We start from the raw sequence: 21,001 nt of genomic DNA, 5'->3' as shown, positions 1-21,001 counted from the left end.
CTCTTCATAAAGTGGCCTCTTTCTACCTTTCCAGACATTACTTCTTTCCATGCATCCCATTTTCCAGCTATTTTCCTGTCTACTGGTTCAAGTCTTTTTTAGTCTTGTCTGACTCTCTGTGACCCCGTTTGGGGTTTTCTTGGCAAAGATACTGAAGTGGTTTGCCTTTTCCTTCTCCAGCTCATTTTACAGATGAGGAAACTGAGGCAAACAGGGTTAAGTGACTTGCCTAGCGTCACATAGCTAGTAAGGGTCTGAGGCCAGATTTGAACTCGGGAAAATGAGTCTTCCTGACTCTAGGTCCGGCACTCTATACACTATGGCGTTACCTAGCTTCCCCTTGTAATTCTTCAAACATGACTCCACCTCCCATTTATGTGCTTTGCATTGGCTTTCCCTCATGGCTGGAATACTTTCCTCCCTCACCTTTGCCTCTTGGTTTCACTGGCTCCCTTTAAGACCCAGCTCAAATTCTACCATCTCCAGTAGGCCTTTCCTAGTCCCCCCACCAACTCCTAATGCCTTCCTCTTTCAGATTATCTTCATCTGCCTGGTCTTATATCTTGTATATACTCAAGTTATTGGATGCATTGTCTTCTCCCGTTAGAATGGAAACTTCTTGAGGGGAGATACTGATTTTTTTTTTAACTTTTCTTGTATCCCCAGCACTTAGCACAGTGCCTGGTACATAGAAGAACTTATTAAATTCTCTTTAATTGACTGACAAGTTCAACTGATGAAATTCTCCTAGTAGAATTTAATTCCTTTGCCCCAGTATAGGGGAAGGTTTCGGTGAGGGGAGGTGTAGTACTTGGTAACTCTGAAATCACTCCATTGGGGCAGTTAGGTATTTTACCTATGAGTATAGCCTGCCTTGGGCTACTGTTTTTAAACTAACACCATTTGCTATTTATTTCCACCCACATAGTGCATCAAAACCTACAACTCTGACTGGCATGTTGTGAACTATAAATATGAAGACTATTCCGGAGAATTCCGGCAGCTTCCAAAGTAAGTAAATCATCTGATATCGTATTATGGGATTGAGCCATGCTGAGTGCGTGATTTGTGCTTGAGAGGTACAATTTTCATGTACAAATAAATATAAAGAGGATATTCCAGTGATTTTTTTAAAAGATGTAGTTGGCTTGGGGTATCTTTGCTTCTGCCTTTGTGAGTCAATAAAGACCTAGATGGAATCTGTTAGAGAATTACTGGATTACATTTTAACTTTTACCGTTAGTGTTTTCCAAGGCATGCACTAATAATAAATATTAATAAACTACTAATAAAAATGATAACTTAGGGGAAATTTATTAGGCAGGAAAGTTAAGGATAGAAAATTAAGCGTTCAGGTATCTTGTAAGGAATGTTGTCATCTTGGGGCTTTGTAAGAGAAGGTCTGACCTTGTTTGGGCTTTGTGTTTTATCCAAGCCCAAACATTCTCCTAAGTGCCTTGTGCCCCATCTTGAAAATATTAACTCTTCCAAGTTTTTAACAAAGTTGAGGACATTGAAGTTGACTAGTGGCACCTCCAGTGGGCCAATGGCAGATTTTGCCTTGAAGGTTGACTGGGGGATGTGTACATTTTGTTCAATATGAAAATTGAAAGCAGAATCTGACATTATCCTTTCAAAAAAGTAAACTGATTCCAGTGAATGAAAAATAAATTTTCTTGAGCACCTATTCATCTGGTTTACTTTGTGTTGGTTTCATCTGTGAGCCGAGGTAACCTTTCTTGTAGTATTCTCAGAGGATGAAACTGTTTATTTTTTCGATTTGTGTGGTTCAACCACTCCTTAATAATGTCCAGCCAGCTTTCCAATTGCCTCTTTGCTAACCTTAACATAGAACACTCCCTCCAAACATTATCTCTTCCAGATGGTCTTCTCTCCAACTGTACTACAGTTTCAAAATCTTCCACTTGGGGACTTGTCATTCTCTCTGTGTAATTGATTTTCCCTGGTCTTCTTTCCCATAAAATCCTTATTGGGAGACAATATGAGTTGTATCATTAAATATTTTGACCTTTTTCTACTACAAGTGGAATTGATCCATGGGCACTGGTAACTGTCACCCAACAATCCTGATGATAGAGGTGGCAACAAACTGTTTGCAGAATTCTTTGTGTTCTGGTGCGCATACTCCCAGAGACATGGGATTTCTCTTCTCACCCTAGCCCTAGTTGTAATTGTAGTGTGGATTTAATATTTCATTCATAAATATGATGAACATTAATATTTAATATCTTGATTTAAATTCCATTTGGTCCTTTCTACTGTGACTTCTATCTTAAATATTTGATGTATAAGAGAGGTTTGGGTTATAGTAAAAGGCCTTTACTGGCCCTTCCAATTCTTAGAGCCGAGGTGTCAAACTAAAACAGCAAAACTTGGCCTGCAAACTCCTGAATGCCATTTTTATTTGAATTTGACATGACTATCTTAGAAAGTTAAGATTTTTTTCCCTTAAGAGTTGGAGATAGTGCTGCCTGAAACCTGCTCTCTTGATTGGTGAGTCCCTATCCTCCATTTAATGAGGGACCCCAACCATGCTCCACTCATTTTCAGGACTTTCCCATTACCTTATCATCAGTCTTACCTGCTATGCCACCCTCCCCTTGCTCATTCTCCTTCATGTGTTGTCTTCTTCTATTAGAATGCAGCCTCCTTGAGGGTAGAGATTTTCTTGTTAACTTATATACAAATCTTCAGCATGTAGCACATATAGTAAGCACTTAATTAAAGCATTATCTATCTTGCTATAAAATTGCTTTATTCCAAGTGTGATTTTATCTTCAGGTGCTTATGTTGGAAGAATATTTGTCTTAGGGCTATCAAATGAACAGTTGAAATTATTCTGGCACCTCCTTCATCTTTGTTTCTCTCTTGTGACCTACTTTTTGGCCAGTTGTTCATTATCATTCTTAGAATGAGCAGTAGATTTTCCTGCTCAGAATCATAGACTTATGGCACATTAGAATAGGAAGGAACATTTAATTATCATCTTGTTAAAAGCCCTTATTTTATTGATGGATCAAGCAACTTTCCCAAGGTTATGTATTGAGTTAGTAGTAAAATTAGGTCTAGAGTGTGATTTATCCTGACTTCCAGGGAATATGTCATTTATTGATTCTTTCTGGAGTCCAGTGGGTTGTCCACGTTGTCCACATCTTTCATCACTGTGAATCATCATGATGCGTTGGCATTAGGCCAAGAGTAGAAAGCAAGGAAAACATTCTGGGTATGGAATTTCAGAAACAGAGTTCAAATCCTGACTCTGCACTTATTGCTTTTATGACACCTCTCTGGGCCTACTGTTTCCCCATCTGTACAATAAGGTTGGATTAGATGACCTCTTCTACCTCTGAATCTGTTGACCTGGTGATACTATGAATTTGTGGCTAATGATTGGCAAGCTTTTTCATCCCATGTTCTCTTGGAGCATACTAGTAAATCCCTGTACTAGCTGTCCTCTATGCCTGAAATGTTCCCCCTTCCTCACCTGTACTTCTTGATAGTCATGGCTTCCTTAGAGACTCCACTGCCTTCTACAAGAGGTCTTTCCCAGTTCCTACAGTTGCTGGAGCCTTCCCCTTTAAAGTTCTATTACAACTACTCTGTTTTCCCATGTGCCAATTTAAATGCATGTTGTCTTTCCCAATAGACTATAATCTCCATGAGAGCAAGGATTGTTTTGATTTTTCTTTATTTCACCAGCACGGTGACTGGCATGTAGCAAATGCTTATTGACTGGCTGATTATTGAAATACTGGTATGAATTGATCTCCTTCTCCAAGTGCACTAAATAGCCTCTATAAATTCCCAGTTTCCCTAGAGCTAATATAATGGCTGAAGGATGTGACTATTAATAATCCTCATTCACTAGATAATTTATAGATAATAAATATATTGATATTTATAATTTATGTTAAAACTTTTTCTTCCTTTTTTTTAAAGCAAAGTGGCAAAATTGGATAAACTTCCTGTCCATGTTTATGAAGTGGATGAAGAGGCTGACAAGGATGAGGTAGGTTGACTGCATATTATTGTTTCCTTTTTATCTTAGTTATTAGTAAGAAATATTTGTCAAATGGAGCCTTTTTATTTTTATAACAGGTTGGACAATTGGAAAATCAACTATTTCTCCATAAAATGTTATTTCTCATGTTTCTTTTAAAGGGATAATAGTGATACTTGCTTAATTGACAAAATGAATGAGACAAATTTTTTAAACTTTGCTATTCTTGTTTATCTGTTTATTCCCCCAAAATTTTAAAGGAATTGACTGATTAGTTCCTAAGGCTTGAATTTAATAGGTATTCCTGCTAGCGTGGTGGCAAGATGTAACACTCATTTATCAGATTTCATACATTACTAAAATATATCAGCATCTGTACTCTCTAACTTTGAATTGTAGTTATTTACCATGGAAGAAAAATGGGAGAAATTAAATCTCTAGATGGGCACATCTTCCCTGATTGTACTATATTAATTCTTTGGTTTACAAAACCATTCCTTTTTTTTAAAACCCTTTGCTATCTTTAAAAATGGGAAGAGACTGTAGCTTAGAATGGTGGAAAATATGCAAATATATTAAGGCATTTTTGTTGTTGTTGAGTCATTTTCCAGTCTTGTCCAACTCTTTGTAATCCCATTTTCGGGTTTTCTTGGCAAAGATACTGGAGTGGTTTACCATTTCCTTCTCTAGCTCATTTTACAGATGAGACAACTGAGGCAAATAGAGTTAAGTGATTTGCCCAGGGTCACACAGCTAGTAAGTGCCTGAGGTCCGATTTGAACTCGGGAAGAGGAGTCTTCCTGCCTCCAGGCCTGGCATTGTATGCACTATGGTGCCACATAGTTGCCCCCATATTAAGTGTTTCAACAATCCGGCTAGCAGCTTCTGTGGGGGTGCGAGATCCACCCACAGCCAGCACCCGGAAAGCTGCCAACAGCACAGGTTCTTTTGATCTGCTTAACTAAGGAAAGCAAGGTGAAAGGTTGACAAGCTTACTTTAATTCAGCGTACAAATATCATCCACTTAGTTCAGAGGAAAAATCCAGCACCCTGAACTTCAGAACAAAATACAAACAAATTACAAACATTAACAGACAGACCAAATACAGATTCATAGTTACCAACATCTAGGTTCAGCCCGGGAGCTCAGAACAAGGGCTGGCCCAGAGTCACACGTGCCATCACTGCTGTGAGTAAGAGAGCTCCAAAGAACAGACAGCCAACCCCTGGTTTTTATATCTTTTTCAGCGTCAGGGGTGAGTCACACATGCGACTCACCAACGTGACCTAGAATGAATCGTCACAAAGTCACAAAGAGGCGACTTAAACCCACGTGGTCTAAAAGCCTCTGCTGTCCCAGACATGTAAACTAGGCCCTCCCTGGAGTTAACCCCACCTTGGGCCCCACCTTAGTTGCCAATCCACACCCACTAAGGTTTTACACCTAATAGCGTTTGGGCCTGGGGCTTAGCACCTAGTAAGGCTCAATGAATTACACAAAAGGAACAAAAGCCAAACTATTCAAGGGCACTTGTTGAACTAAGTGCTAAGGAGCCCATTTTTGCTTAACAACACATTAAGGCATTAAGAGGAATAAATTTAACCTCATTTTTAAAACCATTAAATTGTTAGCTTACCTAGTATTTTCCATATTTTCCTACTTATTTGAGATGTCAAATGTCCCAGTTGGAGTTTAGATGCTTTCCAGAGCTGTCAGCTTAGTTATACACTATCAGCCACTCATTAACGAACTTTTAAAATATCTTCTGGTAGCAGATTCTCCCTGAATACTATATTAAGAGCCAACATTGCATCTATATACATTTATATAATTTTGGAAAACATAGAGATATTATGTACATGAACTTTATGGTATAAGATACTTTGCAAATCTAATACTTACAAACCAGTGTTGTGTTGAAAAGGTTCACAAACCAGATCCAGGATTTTTTTTTTCCTCAAATGTCATTTGAATTTTTTTTAAAAATGGAGCACATTCCCAGTGAGATTCAGGACCTAGACTGGTGTGGGATGATTGGAATCAAATCTCATTGTGTGTTCCCATCATTTGTCCTCCCTTTAAACTAGAAGCAGGTGAAAATGAACATCATATATAATCTTGAAAGGGAAAAGAAGTCACAGAAAGTCAGTTTGAGTGTGTGTGTGTGCATGTGCGTGTACATGTATGTGTGTGTGTCTAAGTAGAGAGGTCAGCTTGCTGATTGTAGATTATAAGCCTCAAGGATTTTTTTTTAGCACCAGCTAGTTAGACCATCTCCTTCCCCTGGCAACTTCTCATTTGACAGCAGCAAAAACCCTGTTGTGAATGGGGATGGTCAAGTGAAATGAGCCCTGGCAGAGTTAGAAGACCTGGGTCCAAATCACACCTCTGATGCTTTCTACCTGTGTGATCTTGGGTGAATCGCTTCACTTTTCACTTCCTCATCTGTAAATTGTGAGCTTTGGACCAAGTGACCCCTGAGATCCCTTACAGATCTAGGGCTGTGATTCTGTGAAACAGTAATCAGTGAAGGAGGCTGCTTTTGTGTTCTTCTTACTAATTTGCCTTTTGTTGCTTCATTTTTTCTAACTCTTCCTCCAGTCCTTTTAAAAAAATCCTTTGTCTTTCTTCCTCTTTTCCTTTCTCATTCCAAACTGAACCCATGATTTTCTCCGTGCTTTCTCAGTTTCTTTGCCTTCACTCCCTTTCTTTACCTTTCCCTGAACCAAGCCTCTGGGAAGTTTTCCAAGAATTCGATGTTGTCCTCTTACCATGTGGGAGTGTAATCTGAAAACATTTTTCATGAAACTGGGCGTAAGTGGTCAAGCATGGCATGTACTTTTATGCAGCTTATTAAAAACTTGGTTTTAAGAAACTATATTGTACATCTGCTGTGCTTTTAGGTGTTAGTGTTGGTTTTGGAAAGTTAGGATTCTTCTAATTTACAAATGAATGTTTTGATGGAAAGGACAGTAGAACTTAATGCTCAGTATTGCATTGTAATATGTACGGTCATTGACATAATGATGCTTATTCCTCCAAAGTGACACGAAGGAGATTTGAGAAAAATATGAGTAGTGTGCTAGTTGACCAAGTTTCCTATAAATATAGCTGGGAATAAAGAATCATCAGTATTTTCCCTTCTCCTAGGATGCTGCATCCCTTGGGTCTCAGAAAGGTGGCATAACCAAGCATGGATGGCTGTACAAAGGCAACATGAACAGTGCCATAAGTGTGACCATGAGGGTAAGGCAGCGTGTCATCCCGAAGTGATTTTATCCTTTGGTGACAGTGCTAGAAATGAATGGCTGCACTGGATTTTATGTATAAAACAGATAGCATTGATCCTATCAACCAGTCATACTTGCTTTTTCCTAGCTCACCCTGCTCAGGTATATGCCCTGAACATCTGGGACAGGTTAAAGGTGATGTCTGAGAGAGCTGAGGCTTCCTCCTCTGTCATGGAACAAATCATTGCTACCTACACGGTATCACTTACGGAATGTAAATTTCTTGAGCTAAATTCAGCTTCTCCCATGACTGAAATAATGACCACTAATTGAGTACAACCCTAAAGGGAAAAAAAAAATGTGTGAATGTCATGAAAGTGTAAAGGAAGTGGTTAAAAAGAGAAGCCATGAGCCAAACATTAGTACAGAGAATAAGAAGGCTGAATAAAGTCCACGATTAGTAATTAAGATAGTACAGAAGGGGAGAGGTAAGAAAATGGGGAAAAAAGCAAATGTGTAGAAAAGAATAGAAATGTTGATTGTGGTTACTCTCATGCTGGAAAGGCAATGAGGAATATTATAAAGCATGCCATTCTAGTGGTTTAAAAAAAAGTTATCTGAATTTTAATTACTTTCATTCCTTCCCAAATGGAATTTATATCATTTCTGCTTGATAGTAATATTACATCATATTTCTATTCCCTACATGAGGGAGGTAATTCTTAGAGATTAAGTCGATTAAGAGAGTTAACTCCCTCTCTTTATCTCTGTATGAATAAAATACTGTAATTATCTTGTAGCTCATTCTAAAATCTGGGAATATTTACTTCAGTCCAGTCAGTTTTGGAGCTCTCTAAAATAATAATTGTATATTTTTATAGTTTCAGTTATCTGCAGAAACAATGAGATCTTTATTTTATTTTGAAATGATAGCAACAAAATTATTTTTTTTCTCTTAGTCATTTAAGAGACGATTCTTCCATTTGATTCAACTTGGCGATGGATCCTATAATTTGAATTTCTACAAAGACGAAAAAATCTCCAAGGAGCCAAAAGGATCAATATTTTTGGATTCCTGTATGGGTGTAGTTCAGGTAAATTTAGAATAATTGCATTTTCAGGTTTTGTTGCTGTTGTTGTTAAATTGTAAATGTGGTTAAAAAAAACAATTCTAAAATGGGTGTATTTATACTTGAAATGTTGTATATGAGCATTCATTTAAAAATCATTGAACAGTTACTATGTTCAGATTTTACTAGGGTACGCAGTGATGTCTAAGATATGGTCCCTGCCCTCAGCAAGCTTAGAGTCTAGTGAGAGAGATAAGACAAATAAACACCTATGTAACTTAAGGCTAAAATGTGCTAAGGGCCTCAAGGGAGATGCAAAGCCAATCATGTGGGAGGTTTTAATTTTTCTAAACAGTGAACAGAAGGAAGTTTATTTAGCCACAATATGGAAAGAATACTCACCAAGGATACAGCACCAATTCGCTTGAACATGGCTTCCCTCTCTGCCTTGGCCACATGCTGCTGTGGCCTTGTGTACCTTCTTATAATCAAGTTTAACTTCTGGAAAAGGTCCTTTCAGTGAAACTGAGTTGAAGTAAAGGGGAGAGGAAAAGGGAATAAGCATTGATTAAGTGTCTGCTATGTGTGAGGAACTGTGTACAAATATTATCTTTTTTAATTCTCACATCCACTCTATAAGGTAGGAACTATAATTAGGCCTGTGAGGTAGGATCTATTATTCCCATTTCACATTCAATGAAGTTGAGTCAGACAGAGGTTAAATGACTTGTTCAGGGTCAAACACACAACACAAACACATACGTTAACACATACACACACACACACACACTCCCAGAAGGTGTCAGACTGTACTTGAACTCAAGTTTTCATGACACCAGCCTAGCACTCTATCCACTGTGCCATCTAGCTGCTTTTATCTGAACTTGGAATAGGATACCATTTTAAGATTTGGAAAGATAGATTGTATAGTTCACCTCCAGTTTTACAGTTGGAGAGGTAAGCCTAGAGAGACGAAGAAACTTCCTGATGTATTACAGATCAGATAGATAGTGGCAAAAACAGGGCTTTAAGTTTTATTCGTATATGTGTGTGTACGTATGTTCTCATATATTCCAGTACAGATTACTAAAGGAGGGAAGGTTTATTTATATGCTCTTTGGAGTTGCTTTGGAGAGGGCTTTAGGGTTGTTTTTGAAAACAGATAAAATTTCTGGTGCTTTTTCATGTATTTTGCCCCATTTCTTTATCAGGCCCAACAGGAAAATAGGGATTCATCCTTTTCACTAGCTTGTCCCAAAAGGCCCGAGTAGACAGTGACATCATTTCAGTTCATCTCCTGCTGTAGTCCTCCACGTGAGGAATGTGAGCAGAGCTGTGGCCTTATCTACGCATGCTATAGTTAGAGTTGGAGGTGATTTTTGGAGATCATTGGCTCATTCCTTTCATTATTCTGATGGAGACTCTTAGGTACCAAGAAGAGCTAGTTGGTAGCAGAGCCAGGATTCGATCCTGCGTCTCTTGACTTCTAGTTAAGTGCTTTTCATATCACACTCTACTATCTTTGTATGGGGCTATTGAACGAGAATACTTTTGCCCACCTGTCTGTAATGGGCATCTCTATAGGGGCACCTTCATTTTCTGTGCCCACATGTGTATTGGGCTACCTGATCTAGTACGTAGCACCATGTCATGGAGGTTTTGTTTTTTTTTTAATGAGCTTTATATATCTCCCATTGGTTGTAACACCCTAGGAAAAAGCTACCTCTGTTAATAATGCAATAAAGAAGCCTGGAGTTATCGATGGCATTAATGGAGAACTTTAATGGTAGTTGCCTGGAGTATGTAGCTGAGCACAGCATCTTTCTGGCTACTTTGAGTTGACCTTTACAATGCTAGCATTAAAAAAAAAAGTTTGAAGCAAAACACATGTTATTGTGTGTGGTATTTGGCAAGACAGCTTTTGCAGCCATAAGTAATAAGAGCCAGAAAAACAACAACAATCTGGCTGATTTATTATATTATGTGAGAACCTTTGCTATGTGTACAGCACAATATGTAGATATTCTGTTGGACTGTGGAATTAAGGAGATCTTTAGTACACGTATTTCAAAGTCCAAGTAGCTATCTTTAAGGGAAGACTCTTTCTTCATATTCCTTTGGAATAAGGGCATGGCAGAGTGGTGTAGGCATAGGTTTATTTGCTTTTAATAAGTTGTATCAGGCTTTGAAAATTGATTAAAATAATTTATGCTTTTCTTAAAGATACAATTATTCAATGTCTTACATAAGACTAATTGGCTTCCTAAAACTCTTTGGGGATAATCAATAGAATCTACTTGTTTATTAGATTTTGCTAGCATTTGCTTATTTTCTACCCCACATGATAAGATGTATTATGGTTCTTTTAGAAGAAGGGTTCTTCATTTTTTTGTGTGTCAGTGATCTTTGATCTGGTGAAACATGTGGCCCACTTCTCAAATTATGTTTTTAAATAATTGAAGAAAGTGCTAATTTTTAGTTAGGGATTAGTGAAAATAAAGATGTAATTTCTTTTTTCATCCTAGTATCTGAACCTCCTGGAAATCTATCCATGAACTCTAGGTTAAAATCCCTTGTTTTAGAATCACAGAACCTCTGAGGCGGAAGGTAGCTATTAGTTATCATCTGTAGTTCTACCCTGTCATTTTACGACAAAATTAAGACTTGGTGATTTTCTCAGTTTTACACAGCTAGTTCAAAAACTGTCCTTTGTTTTCTATCAGGTCTCCTGGGCACTTTTTAGATTAGTTCAAGTGAAGTTACTTATTTTTTAGATATGTTTCTTTGAGGAGCAATTCCCAACTGTTGTTCTGTGTTATTATGTAGATGGAATGCCCAAATTCTAAATTGGTATTTAGGAAAGAGTATATTGCCCTTGAGAAGGAACTTTAAAAAAACTTAATTTAATTTTTTAAAATGAACAAAAATCAATTTTTTCTCCCTTCTACCTCCCTCTATCCCCCAAGGAGGGAAATATAACTGCCCCCCCCCCCACCAACAACACCCTTGCAACATATAAGCATAGGCAAGGAAAACAAATTCCCAAATTTTCCAGGTTCAAAAAATAAGTTGAGAAGTTACTTAGGAACCTCCTATCCCCCTGAAATTCCATCAAGAATCATTTTTTAGGAAATAGACTTAAAACAGATCTAATATTCTCTTTTCTCATAATTTAAGGAAATCATAACATTTCTTCTGATTAGACTCCTTAGAAATAATATTTGTTTTTTATTAAGGGTCATAAGTGAATTATTAATTTGAAGATAAAATATAAAGTAGGCATGTTTTCATATTATAAATATCAACTACAGTCAACTAGCTCATGGACTGGTTTCTTTTAAGTGCTACCCCCCCCCACATTTTCAAAGAAGTATTTGTCCAAAATCTTTAAATGTTGTTTAGATATAGCCTATCAAGAGAAGCATTAGAAATGCATCTGTACTTATAATTGTTTGCCTTTGAATTGCTGAGTCCAGAAGGCTGTTCTGTCATTTTTCATTGCTAAGACCAATAAATCATCTCCCTTTAGCAAGTATTAGGTGCCGTGGATACTTATATGCATCTTGCATATTTATGTAACTGAGCATTCATAGAAATATATTTGTTCTTCCAAGAAATATATGGATACACACATAAGCAAGGAGTTTCAAAATAATAGTTGCATTTAATTCAACTAATTTAATTTGGCCAACATTTATTAAGTGCTTGCCATAAAATTCATTGAACATTTATAAAGTATCTGGGGTATGTGGGTGTTCAAGGAGGACAAGTACCGCTGGTGTGAGGGCTTGCTGAGCCTTTTTCAGGGCTGCTTATCCACTTTTCGTGTCTACCTGATACTCACCTCTCACCTATGGCTCCAAAAAGCTGTGTCATGCACAGCAGGCACACCCCCATAAAACATATCGGCAGATGAGCTAAACCAGTCTAAGGGTAACCAAAAGGCCACAAACCCACTGGTGAGTTAGGGGGCTGTCTACCTAAGCATGTTCCAGTGGCCATGAAGGTGGCTGAAGTGGGCACTGTGGTACACTTAGAACTTGGTTAGACATTGAAGATGCCATGGTCATCCACTGCATCCTGGATCATCACCAGTTGTCCTGATTTTTTTGTCTTGCCATTGGACTTTGATGACTGGAAAAGAGAGTGAGGCTGACAACTTTGTGCAGTTCTGCCTCACTTAAATTCAGTTCACCCATGAGTCAGTTCACCCATGAGTCAGGATATCCCCCTGTAATATCACTGGTCCTCTTTGAAAACAAAGGACAAACAACAATAAAGCATCTACTATATGCAAAGCACGATACCTGTGGATGGGGATGCCAAGGTGGAAAATCTCTTCACCTGCAAAGATTTCAGTGTCAGATGAGAGAGTTAAACACATACACAAATAGGGATGACGCAAGATAGAGGCCAAAGAAGAAATTCAGAAAATAGTATATTTAGTGTATTTGAGTATATTAAAATATATTATCATAATATTATTATTATTATATAATAATATTATAATATTTAATATACTTGTAGTAAATTTGGGAAGGGAAATGAAATGAGAGAAGACACTTGGACTTGGTCTTTACAGTCAGCTTATGCAAAGGAATGGCAGCGGAAGAACCCAGAATGAGATCAAGGCACAGCACATGGGCTACAATCCAATTTGATTGGACGTAGAATGTGGGAGGAAAAGTAGAGTAAAATCAGGAAGGAGAGGCAGTAAGAGTCAGACTATGGAAGTCTTTCAGAAGCCATACTAAGGAATTTATATTTTGTCCTATATATATATAGGGAACTTCTGAAGACTTTTGAGTAGATCATTGACATGGCCAGACATTCACAAAGACTATTTTCACCCTTCTTTGTATCCCCAGAGTTTAGCACAATGCCTAGCATGGAGTAAACACAGTAAATGCTTGTTGATGGATGAATGGTTGGCCTGAGTGATTGATCAGAGAGAGAATGGAGACAGGAAACTATTATGATCGTATCGGTTTGAAGATTATTGAGGGCCTGAACTGGGAGGGTGACAGAGAGAATGGAGAGGAGAGGATGAAGGAGACAAAAACCATGGATACTGAATTGATAAAACTTGTCAACTCATTGGGTGTGAGAAGCTGGGGAAGAGTCAAAAAGTGGTTCTAAGGTTTCGATTCTAGGTGATTATGGAAGATGGTGATGATATCATGAAACAAAAAAGGAAAGTTGAGAAGAGAAGCATGTTTTTTTCCTACCAAGATAGCTGGGGGTAAGTTAATGAATTCAGTATTGGAAATGGTGGTGCATGTAAGATGCTGATAGGACATCCAGATAAAGTGCCTATCAGGCCGTTGGAGAGGTGGGACTACAATCATGGTGAGAGATTGGGCCAGATGGTGGTTTTCTAGTCATCTGCCTAAAGGTGATAATTGAAGTCATGGGAGCAGATGAGGTCTCTAAGGCAGAGGCTATTTATAATAAGTGAAGAGAACTAAAGATACAGACTTGGGGGACACCCACATTTAATGGGTGGGAAGGTGAAGATAAAGAAGTAGTTACAGGATCATAGGTTCTGAATGTGTATGGGGGAAGACTTTAGAGACCAGTGGGTTCAACCTCCTTATTTTACAGAAGAATAAAGTAAGGCTAACTTTGAGAGCAGGATGGTCTGCTCTTAAGAGCATGTTCTTTGTATAGTTACAAAGTACCTTCTTATTTGTTCAACATGGATGCATTCTTGGGGAACAGGGTGAATAAGTGAATTTGCTGTGCTGGGAAAAATCTCTAGCTGGTGGTGGGACAAAATGGTTTGAGTACCCTATGGTGTTTTTATTCAGGTCATTGAAAGAGAAATATTCCTTCTCCAGGAAGAATGGCACATTTAATGAAATGATAAGCAAGATGATAAAGCAGTAAAGTCTTATTTTACATGTTTAACGAATGGACGAACCAGATTTGAGCCCTGTGTCTTACTATGTTGAAGTAAAAAAATTCAACATTTTAAATTCAAACTCATGTACTCTATCCCTTAGATTTTTTTCACTTTCTATATATGACAACATGTTTCCAAATATTAAATTTGATATGTTTCAGGAATATGCTTATTTCCAAATACCACTTCAAACTTCTTCCTTCCTTCCTTTCTTCCTTCCTTCCTTCCTTCCACTAATTCTTTCCCATTTTTCCTTTTACTCCTTAGTTTCCTATCAGTACTTACTACTTTTTTTAAGTTAGCAATTTTGAAACTCATTATAACATATTGATTTACATATGTTGTAGAAATAAAGAACAGTCTAACTTGCTAATATTAAACGAACACCTACTTACTATTCTTTTCAGATATCTAAAAACAATATCGAGTGTTAGTTAAATTCTAAAAGATTTTAGAGATTATTTAATTCCTTCACGTTTATTTGTAAGCTCAGGTCCAAAGTTGCACAATTTAGTGGGAGAACTGAGACTAAAATCTTTGTCTCATGATTCAGCTTACATGATATCACACTTAAGTCCTTTTTCTTGCCTTTGTGTTAGATTTCCATGGACATTTTCGGGTGTATGCCAAGTATGTTAACCTTTGAGATCTTTAGGACTGTTTCATTGTGTAATTGTCTGCAGCAGTTCCAAGGGGCACCTCCACATACCCCATAGTGGAGAAGGGAATAGTGGAGAAGGGAAAACAAACAAACAAATCCAACAACAAAAAAGCCTCCTCCACCTCTGACTTCCTGCTTCCTTTCCTTCTCCCTTTTGGAGGTACAGCTTAGAGAATTCTGGTTTGAGCCAGGAATCGGAGATCTGCACCCTGCTTAGCTTGTGCTCGCAAGCAACCCCATATCATCCCTTCTTTTTTATGGGGGGCGGGGAGTCTAGACCTATAATTTCATTTATGATATTATATTTACCTATCATCAACTCCCTTCACTGAAGCACATCAACAACTCATTCATAACTTAGTATCTTAGAAAACTACTGAAGACCTTGAGATGTTAAACAACTAGTCCATATATATCAGAGGCAGGACTTTGTGCCTGTAAGGACAGCCCTCTGTCTTCATACCACACTGTCTGTCACTGTCCTTTTAATCTACTGTATGAAGAATTTTCACTTTTTACCTCTTTGTATAAAGATATTAACATTTTTATGCTTTGTCACGTATAGAGTCTAGAAGTGAATAGGCATAAGTGAGAGAAGCAGGGGACTGGGTAAGTAAGTGTTCCAGGCATCTCGTAGTTGAATGTTTATTAGGACCTGCCTCGTTAAGTATTCAAGATGTAGCGTTTGATTTTAGAAATGGCATATAAATTCCTTTTTGGATGTAGGACTGTATCTGTGATTTCATTGGTATGGAAAATTGGTGATTGAAGAAATTCTCTCTAACCAATACAGCTTGGGACCTTCTGGGTAACTCTTAGAAAACTGCCCAGATCTCTGAAAAGGGAGGTGACGTTTGAAGGTCAAACAGCCAGTTTGTGTCAGAATTTCTTGGTTCTTAGTCCAAGCTCTTTATCTATTACACTATGCCACCTGTCTTTTAGATATAAATTATAATAAATTTGAAGTACCATTTAAATAACTTGACAAAGATTTCACTGGTCAACAAATTTTCTCAGTGTTAAAGAAAAGTGAATCCTCGGGAATTTCTGTAAAAATGTGGTACATTCTTTTTTTCACTTTAGAACAATAAAGTCCGGCGCTTTGCTTTCGAGCTCAAGATGCAGGATAAGAGTAGTTATCTTTTGGCAGCAGATAGTGAGTTGGAAATGGAAGACTGGATTACAACACTCAATAAAATTCTGCAGCTCAATTTTGAAGCCGCAATGCAAGAAAAACGTAATGGAGAAGCTCACGAAGGTAAGCTGTTCAAGTCTGACTTAGTGATACTGTTATAGTATGTAATGTGTAGTGTTGCAATCATTAAATTTTAAGTCCTTGAGGGCAGGAATTGTCTTTTTGTATCCCCAGTTCTTAGCACATAGTAGGTGCTTAATAACTGTTTATTGATTAATTGGTAATTGAAAGACTTTTCTTGTCCCTTCCTTCTCCTATCCCTGCCCATTACTCCTCCATCTCTCCCCAAGAATTTTCCTCTGAGATTTCCTTCCATCTACTCATTGTGGGCAGGTATCCTGTTTTTGCTATTCTTTGTATCCCTAAGGTTTAGTACAGTGTTTGGCATACAGTAAGCACTTCATAATTGCTCCTTGGCTGACTGATTTTTTAGGGGTTGAATGTAGAGAAGAAAGTAGAACCTGGAGGAAAGACCTAGCAGTCTTTCAATTCCATTAATGTAACAAGAGGCTGCACAGGACCTCTCCTGACAATGAAAGAAAGTGTTAAATTGCTTCTGCAGCATTTTTTTTAAATAGGAGGAATTAGCTCTCTTAGGTATTTTCAAGTCAGGCAAATAATCTCTGTAAAGTTTGCTTGGATGACTGGATCAGACTAAACTGGTGGGTAAAAACCCATGCTTCGTTACTCCCAGTTGATGTTATGTCTAAATCTAACAGAGTGTAGAGGAAAGAAATTGCTTTTATATCCCTATGTAAAATAAAGCATTTTTAATTACCAGTGACTGAGATGATCTGTTTTGAATTGTAGATGATGAACAAAGCAAATTGGAAAGCTCTTCCTCCGGTTTAGATAGTTACCTGCCTGAACTCGCCAAGGTAATCATTCTTTAAAGCTTCTGATGTTGGTGGGATGAAATTCAAACGTTGCTTTATTTGTTGTATTTGCTGGAAACTAGAATTATACCTGCTGGACTTATTAGCAGTTAATTTTCTATGATTTATGTCTATTTCTTTATTTAAAGATGAATGATATGAGCTGCAATATTGTTAGATCAAAAAAAGAGAATTTGTTTTTGAGTCAAACTTCAGTTTATTTTGCCAGTGACAATAAACAGATACTCAGTGGCAGTTTTAGCTTTTTTTAAAATTATACTTCAAGTCATTGAACACTGTTTTGCAAAAGCTAGGAGAACAACCAAAATCCTGATGAATTTTTTTTTCACATGATTATAGTGATTCGCATTTCTCAGGTCTGTCTGTGCTATCCTTCTCCATGAATGTCCTTCTTCCTCCACTGGAAATAAATTCTTCATTCAAGCAAAAGGAATTAAGGTTTAGGTTTGGGATTGAGAACCACTGACAAATATTCAGTGCCCTGGGTCACTACAATACTCTGCCTGGTGTTTGCTCAAGATAGAAGTGTTTGCTGGTTCTTTTAAACTTTTTAATGAAGAAGAAAAGAAAAGAAAATTGTCTTTGTCTTACTTGCTCTGCATGGTTTCTCTCTTTTTATCTTTCAATTTTATTTATTTTTTTGGAGTGGGGAGGAAGGTTCGCATTAGGAACAAAGTTTTGACTGAATATCATTCCACAATACCATTTAATTTTGGTGCTGCTAACATACCTGATGGTGGCTTTGTGGCTAGAGTGCCCAGACTCATCTTCCTAACCTCAAATATGGCCTCAGACACTTAGTGGCTGTGTGACCCTGGGCAAGTCACTTAACCCTGTTTGCCTCAGTTTTCTCATCTGTAAAATGAGCTGGAGAAGGAAATGGAAAACCACTTCAGTATCTCTGCCAAGAAAACCCCAAATGGGGTCATGAAGAGTCAGATACGACTGAACAACATACCTGATAGATTGTAATTGATTTACAGAAATACAAATAACAGTATGCTGGCACTGAACTCTGACTTTCATTTTCAAACAGAGCTACTTTTTCTCAAATACCAACTCTCCTCCTACAGTGAGAATTTAGCTACCTAAATGTCTTTAGGGTTTGGAAGTAACCACAGTGTCTTTTTTAGCACCTACCTATTAAAGCTAATTTTAGTACTGCCATTGTTGGTTCCTGTTTCCATGAAGTCGAGGTCAGAAGATGTTCCTTACTCTAGGTTTCTATCTTCGTATTTAAAGAGTTATTCAATACTTTTTTTCTTTTCCTTTATATCACTGAGATTTGCTATATGTTACTATGTTTTGAAAGATCATGAGTGCTTTTAAACCTTTCATGACATGTTCTTAGCTTCCTGAAATACTTCTTTATGAGAGTGGAGTGGAATCCAGAAAATAATTGTGTAAAATTTAGTCTGTGAACCAACTTGTTGCCACCAACTAGAAAGAGTCCTCTTTTAAGCCCAAATGTTAAATCGCTCTCAGTTGCTAAAAAGTGAAATAGTATCTAGTTGCTACCTATTAGAAAGAATCCTATTTTAAGTCTAAATGGTTCCAGCTCTAACAAACTCCCCTGAGGCCTTGAATTTTTCAACCAAGATTCTTTCCATTGCATCAGATTAACAGAAAACTGCATCTTTCAGGAGCACATGAGATCCCTAGCAAGCCTTTCCACGGGAGGCCACTTTTCATGCTTCCCCTGACTCCCAAGGCCAGAAGGAAAGGTGGTTTTAATCCTCTTTCTAGACCATTCCTCTTAATGACCTTTCCTCCTTTGAGAGATATGCAGTCCACTGAGCCCCCAGTCTTGTCATTGTCATCTGTAGACTGCCTAATTTTTCTCCAAGCTTTCATAATCACTTTTATACCTAGGTCATGGCCTTCCTTTCTACTTGGTGACCATAATTACTGAGTATTATTATATTATTGGACCCTCTAGCAACAGAATCAGATAAATTCTTCTGCCTTGTCAATCCCAGTGACCTTCCCTACCTGATTTAAGCCATAGGCCAACATGGCTTTGCCATAGACCTCACAATCCCTCAGATTTGGACTTCTTCCAAAATCCAGAACTTTGAATTTCTGATCTCTGACCGAAACCTTCTGTCCAACCTCTCCCATTCTCAGGCACATAAAATCTACTCTTCACCCTTTTTATGAACTCCAGCCCCCTTAACTCACCTCTCAGCCGTCATCCACTCTGGTTTTTCTTCTCTACTTCCTCAGCCTTGATCTCATAGTTTGCTATTTTAATGTATTATTAGTTACTACCTTAGAATCCTTGGCTTCCCTGGACCAATCATTTTTTTTTATTCCTGTGCCTTGATGTGCCTGCTTGTTCTAGGACTGTTGAGGAGAATGAGGATGATAATGGTGATAATGATGATAAAATAGATAACCTTTATTTAAGATTTTAAGGTTGGCAAAGCCCATTTCATCCATCCAAAGTAACTGGACATTGTCATGAAATTGAGCTAATCTTACCCATTACAAATTCATTTACATGTACAATGTACATGCACAATTTAATATACATGTAATTTACACACAATGTAATGTACATGTAATTTACGTGTACATGCACATGTAGTGTATATGTAATTTACATGTACAGTGTATATTAACAATGTACTGTACATGTAATTTACATGCACGGTGTACATGTACAATATAATGTACAAATTCACTGAGCCTCTGCTGCTTGACAGTCTTCTTATTTTACCCTTATTGATCCCTCTCATCTACCATAGCATATATTCCAATATCTTTTTTTTCCCTGCTCCCATTTTTCAAGTCACTCATTTAAAAAAAAATAAAGATGACCTAGATTCCTCTTTAGATAGAGACCATCAGAAAATAGCTTCTATCGGTTACCCTCCTGTATTTTGGAAACGGGTCAGCATCATTATACACTGTCTTCTTTTCCTGCCACACAGTAGGCATGTAATGAATATTTATTAATTGATTAATTGATTAGTCACAGAAGAGATTTCCTTAGTCCTCACTAATGCTAACCATTCTAACTGATCTCATTTCCTCTGCCTCTCCCAGGACCCTTGATCTACCTGTCATCCCCTGTCTCTGTCATGAGTTTTCAGTATTCCCTTCTCTACTGGTCCCTTCCCATCAGCCCTACAAACATATTCAGATCTCTCTAAACCAAAAGAAGCCTTCACTTTGACTCCTCTATTTCTTTTTTGTTTTTTAGCAAATAGTATTTTATTTTTTCCATTTATATGTTAAGATAGTTTTTAGCATTTATTTTTATAAGATTCTGAGTTACAAATTTTTCTTCCTTCCTCCCATCTATCCTCCCCAAGAAGGCAAGCCATCCGATATGGGTTATACACATGCAATCATGGTAACTATATTTCCACATTAGTCATGTTGTGAAAGAAGTACAGAACAAAAGGGAAAAGCCACAAAAAACAACAAAAAAAGTGAAAATAGTGTGCTTCAATCTGCATTCAGATGCCATAGTTCTTTCTCTGGATGTGGTTAGCATTTTCCAGCATGTGACTCCTCCGACTGCTACACTTCTGGATGGCTTACATTTACAAAGTACCTTAAAGTACTTTATCAATGCTATCTTGTTTGATCCTCACAAGAAATCTTGGGAGACACATGATGTTGTCTTCATTTTACAGATGAGGAAACAGAGACTCAGGTTAAGCAACTTATCTGGGGTTACACAGATAACAAGCGTCTGAGGTGGGATTTGATCTGGGGTCTTTCAGACTTCAAGTCCCAGCACTGTTGGTACTTGGAGATCTAGTTGCCTCTGTTCTTTCACCACCCACTCTTTCCTCTAGCTTCTTGTGGTCCCATTTGGATTTATATAAATCAATAAATCTGAAACTACTAAATATCCAGGTCAGGATATTATTTTACTTTAACCAGGTACACAGTATCAGAAATGATCTCTTACTCCTCTGAGCTAGGAGAGTTCAGTACTTTATAACTCTTAAAAAATACTATTCTTTGCACAGTAATTAGGGTGTACATGACATTTTTCCAATTAG

The 21,001-nt window shown here is 37.6% G+C and overlaps 1 protein-coding gene across 8 annotated transcripts in view; it reads left to right on the top strand.

Annotated features, from left to right (window-relative positions):
• Window positions 1–21,001, top strand: part of DOCK9 (dedicator of cytokinesis 9) — a 226,764-nt gene that overhangs the window by 52,594 nt on the left and 153,169 nt on the right. For all 8 annotated transcript variants that reach the window (XM_036756911.1, XM_036756919.1, XM_036756916.1 and 5 more), the window contains exons 4-9: window positions 929–1,011; window positions 3,961–4,030; window positions 7,173–7,268; window positions 8,212–8,346; window positions 15,972–16,146; window positions 16,894–16,961. In XM_036756911.1, coding sequence (XP_036612806.1) covers window positions 929–1,011; window positions 3,961–4,030; window positions 7,173–7,268; window positions 8,212–8,346; window positions 15,972–16,146; window positions 16,894–16,961 — 627 coding nt within the window. The remainder of the gene's footprint in view (window positions 1–928; window positions 1,012–3,960; window positions 4,031–7,172; window positions 7,269–8,211; window positions 8,347–15,971; window positions 16,147–16,893; window positions 16,962–21,001) is intronic.

Source organism: Trichosurus vulpecula, chromosome 4 (assembly GCF_011100635.1).
Source record: "Trichosurus vulpecula isolate mTriVul1 chromosome 4, mTriVul1.pri, whole genome shotgun sequence".
Classification (NCBI taxonomy): domain Eukaryota; kingdom Metazoa; phylum Chordata; class Mammalia; order Diprotodontia; family Phalangeridae; genus Trichosurus; species Trichosurus vulpecula.
The sequence above is the reverse complement of the archived record's forward strand: the minus strand, read 5'-3'. Positions and strand labels throughout refer to the sequence as shown.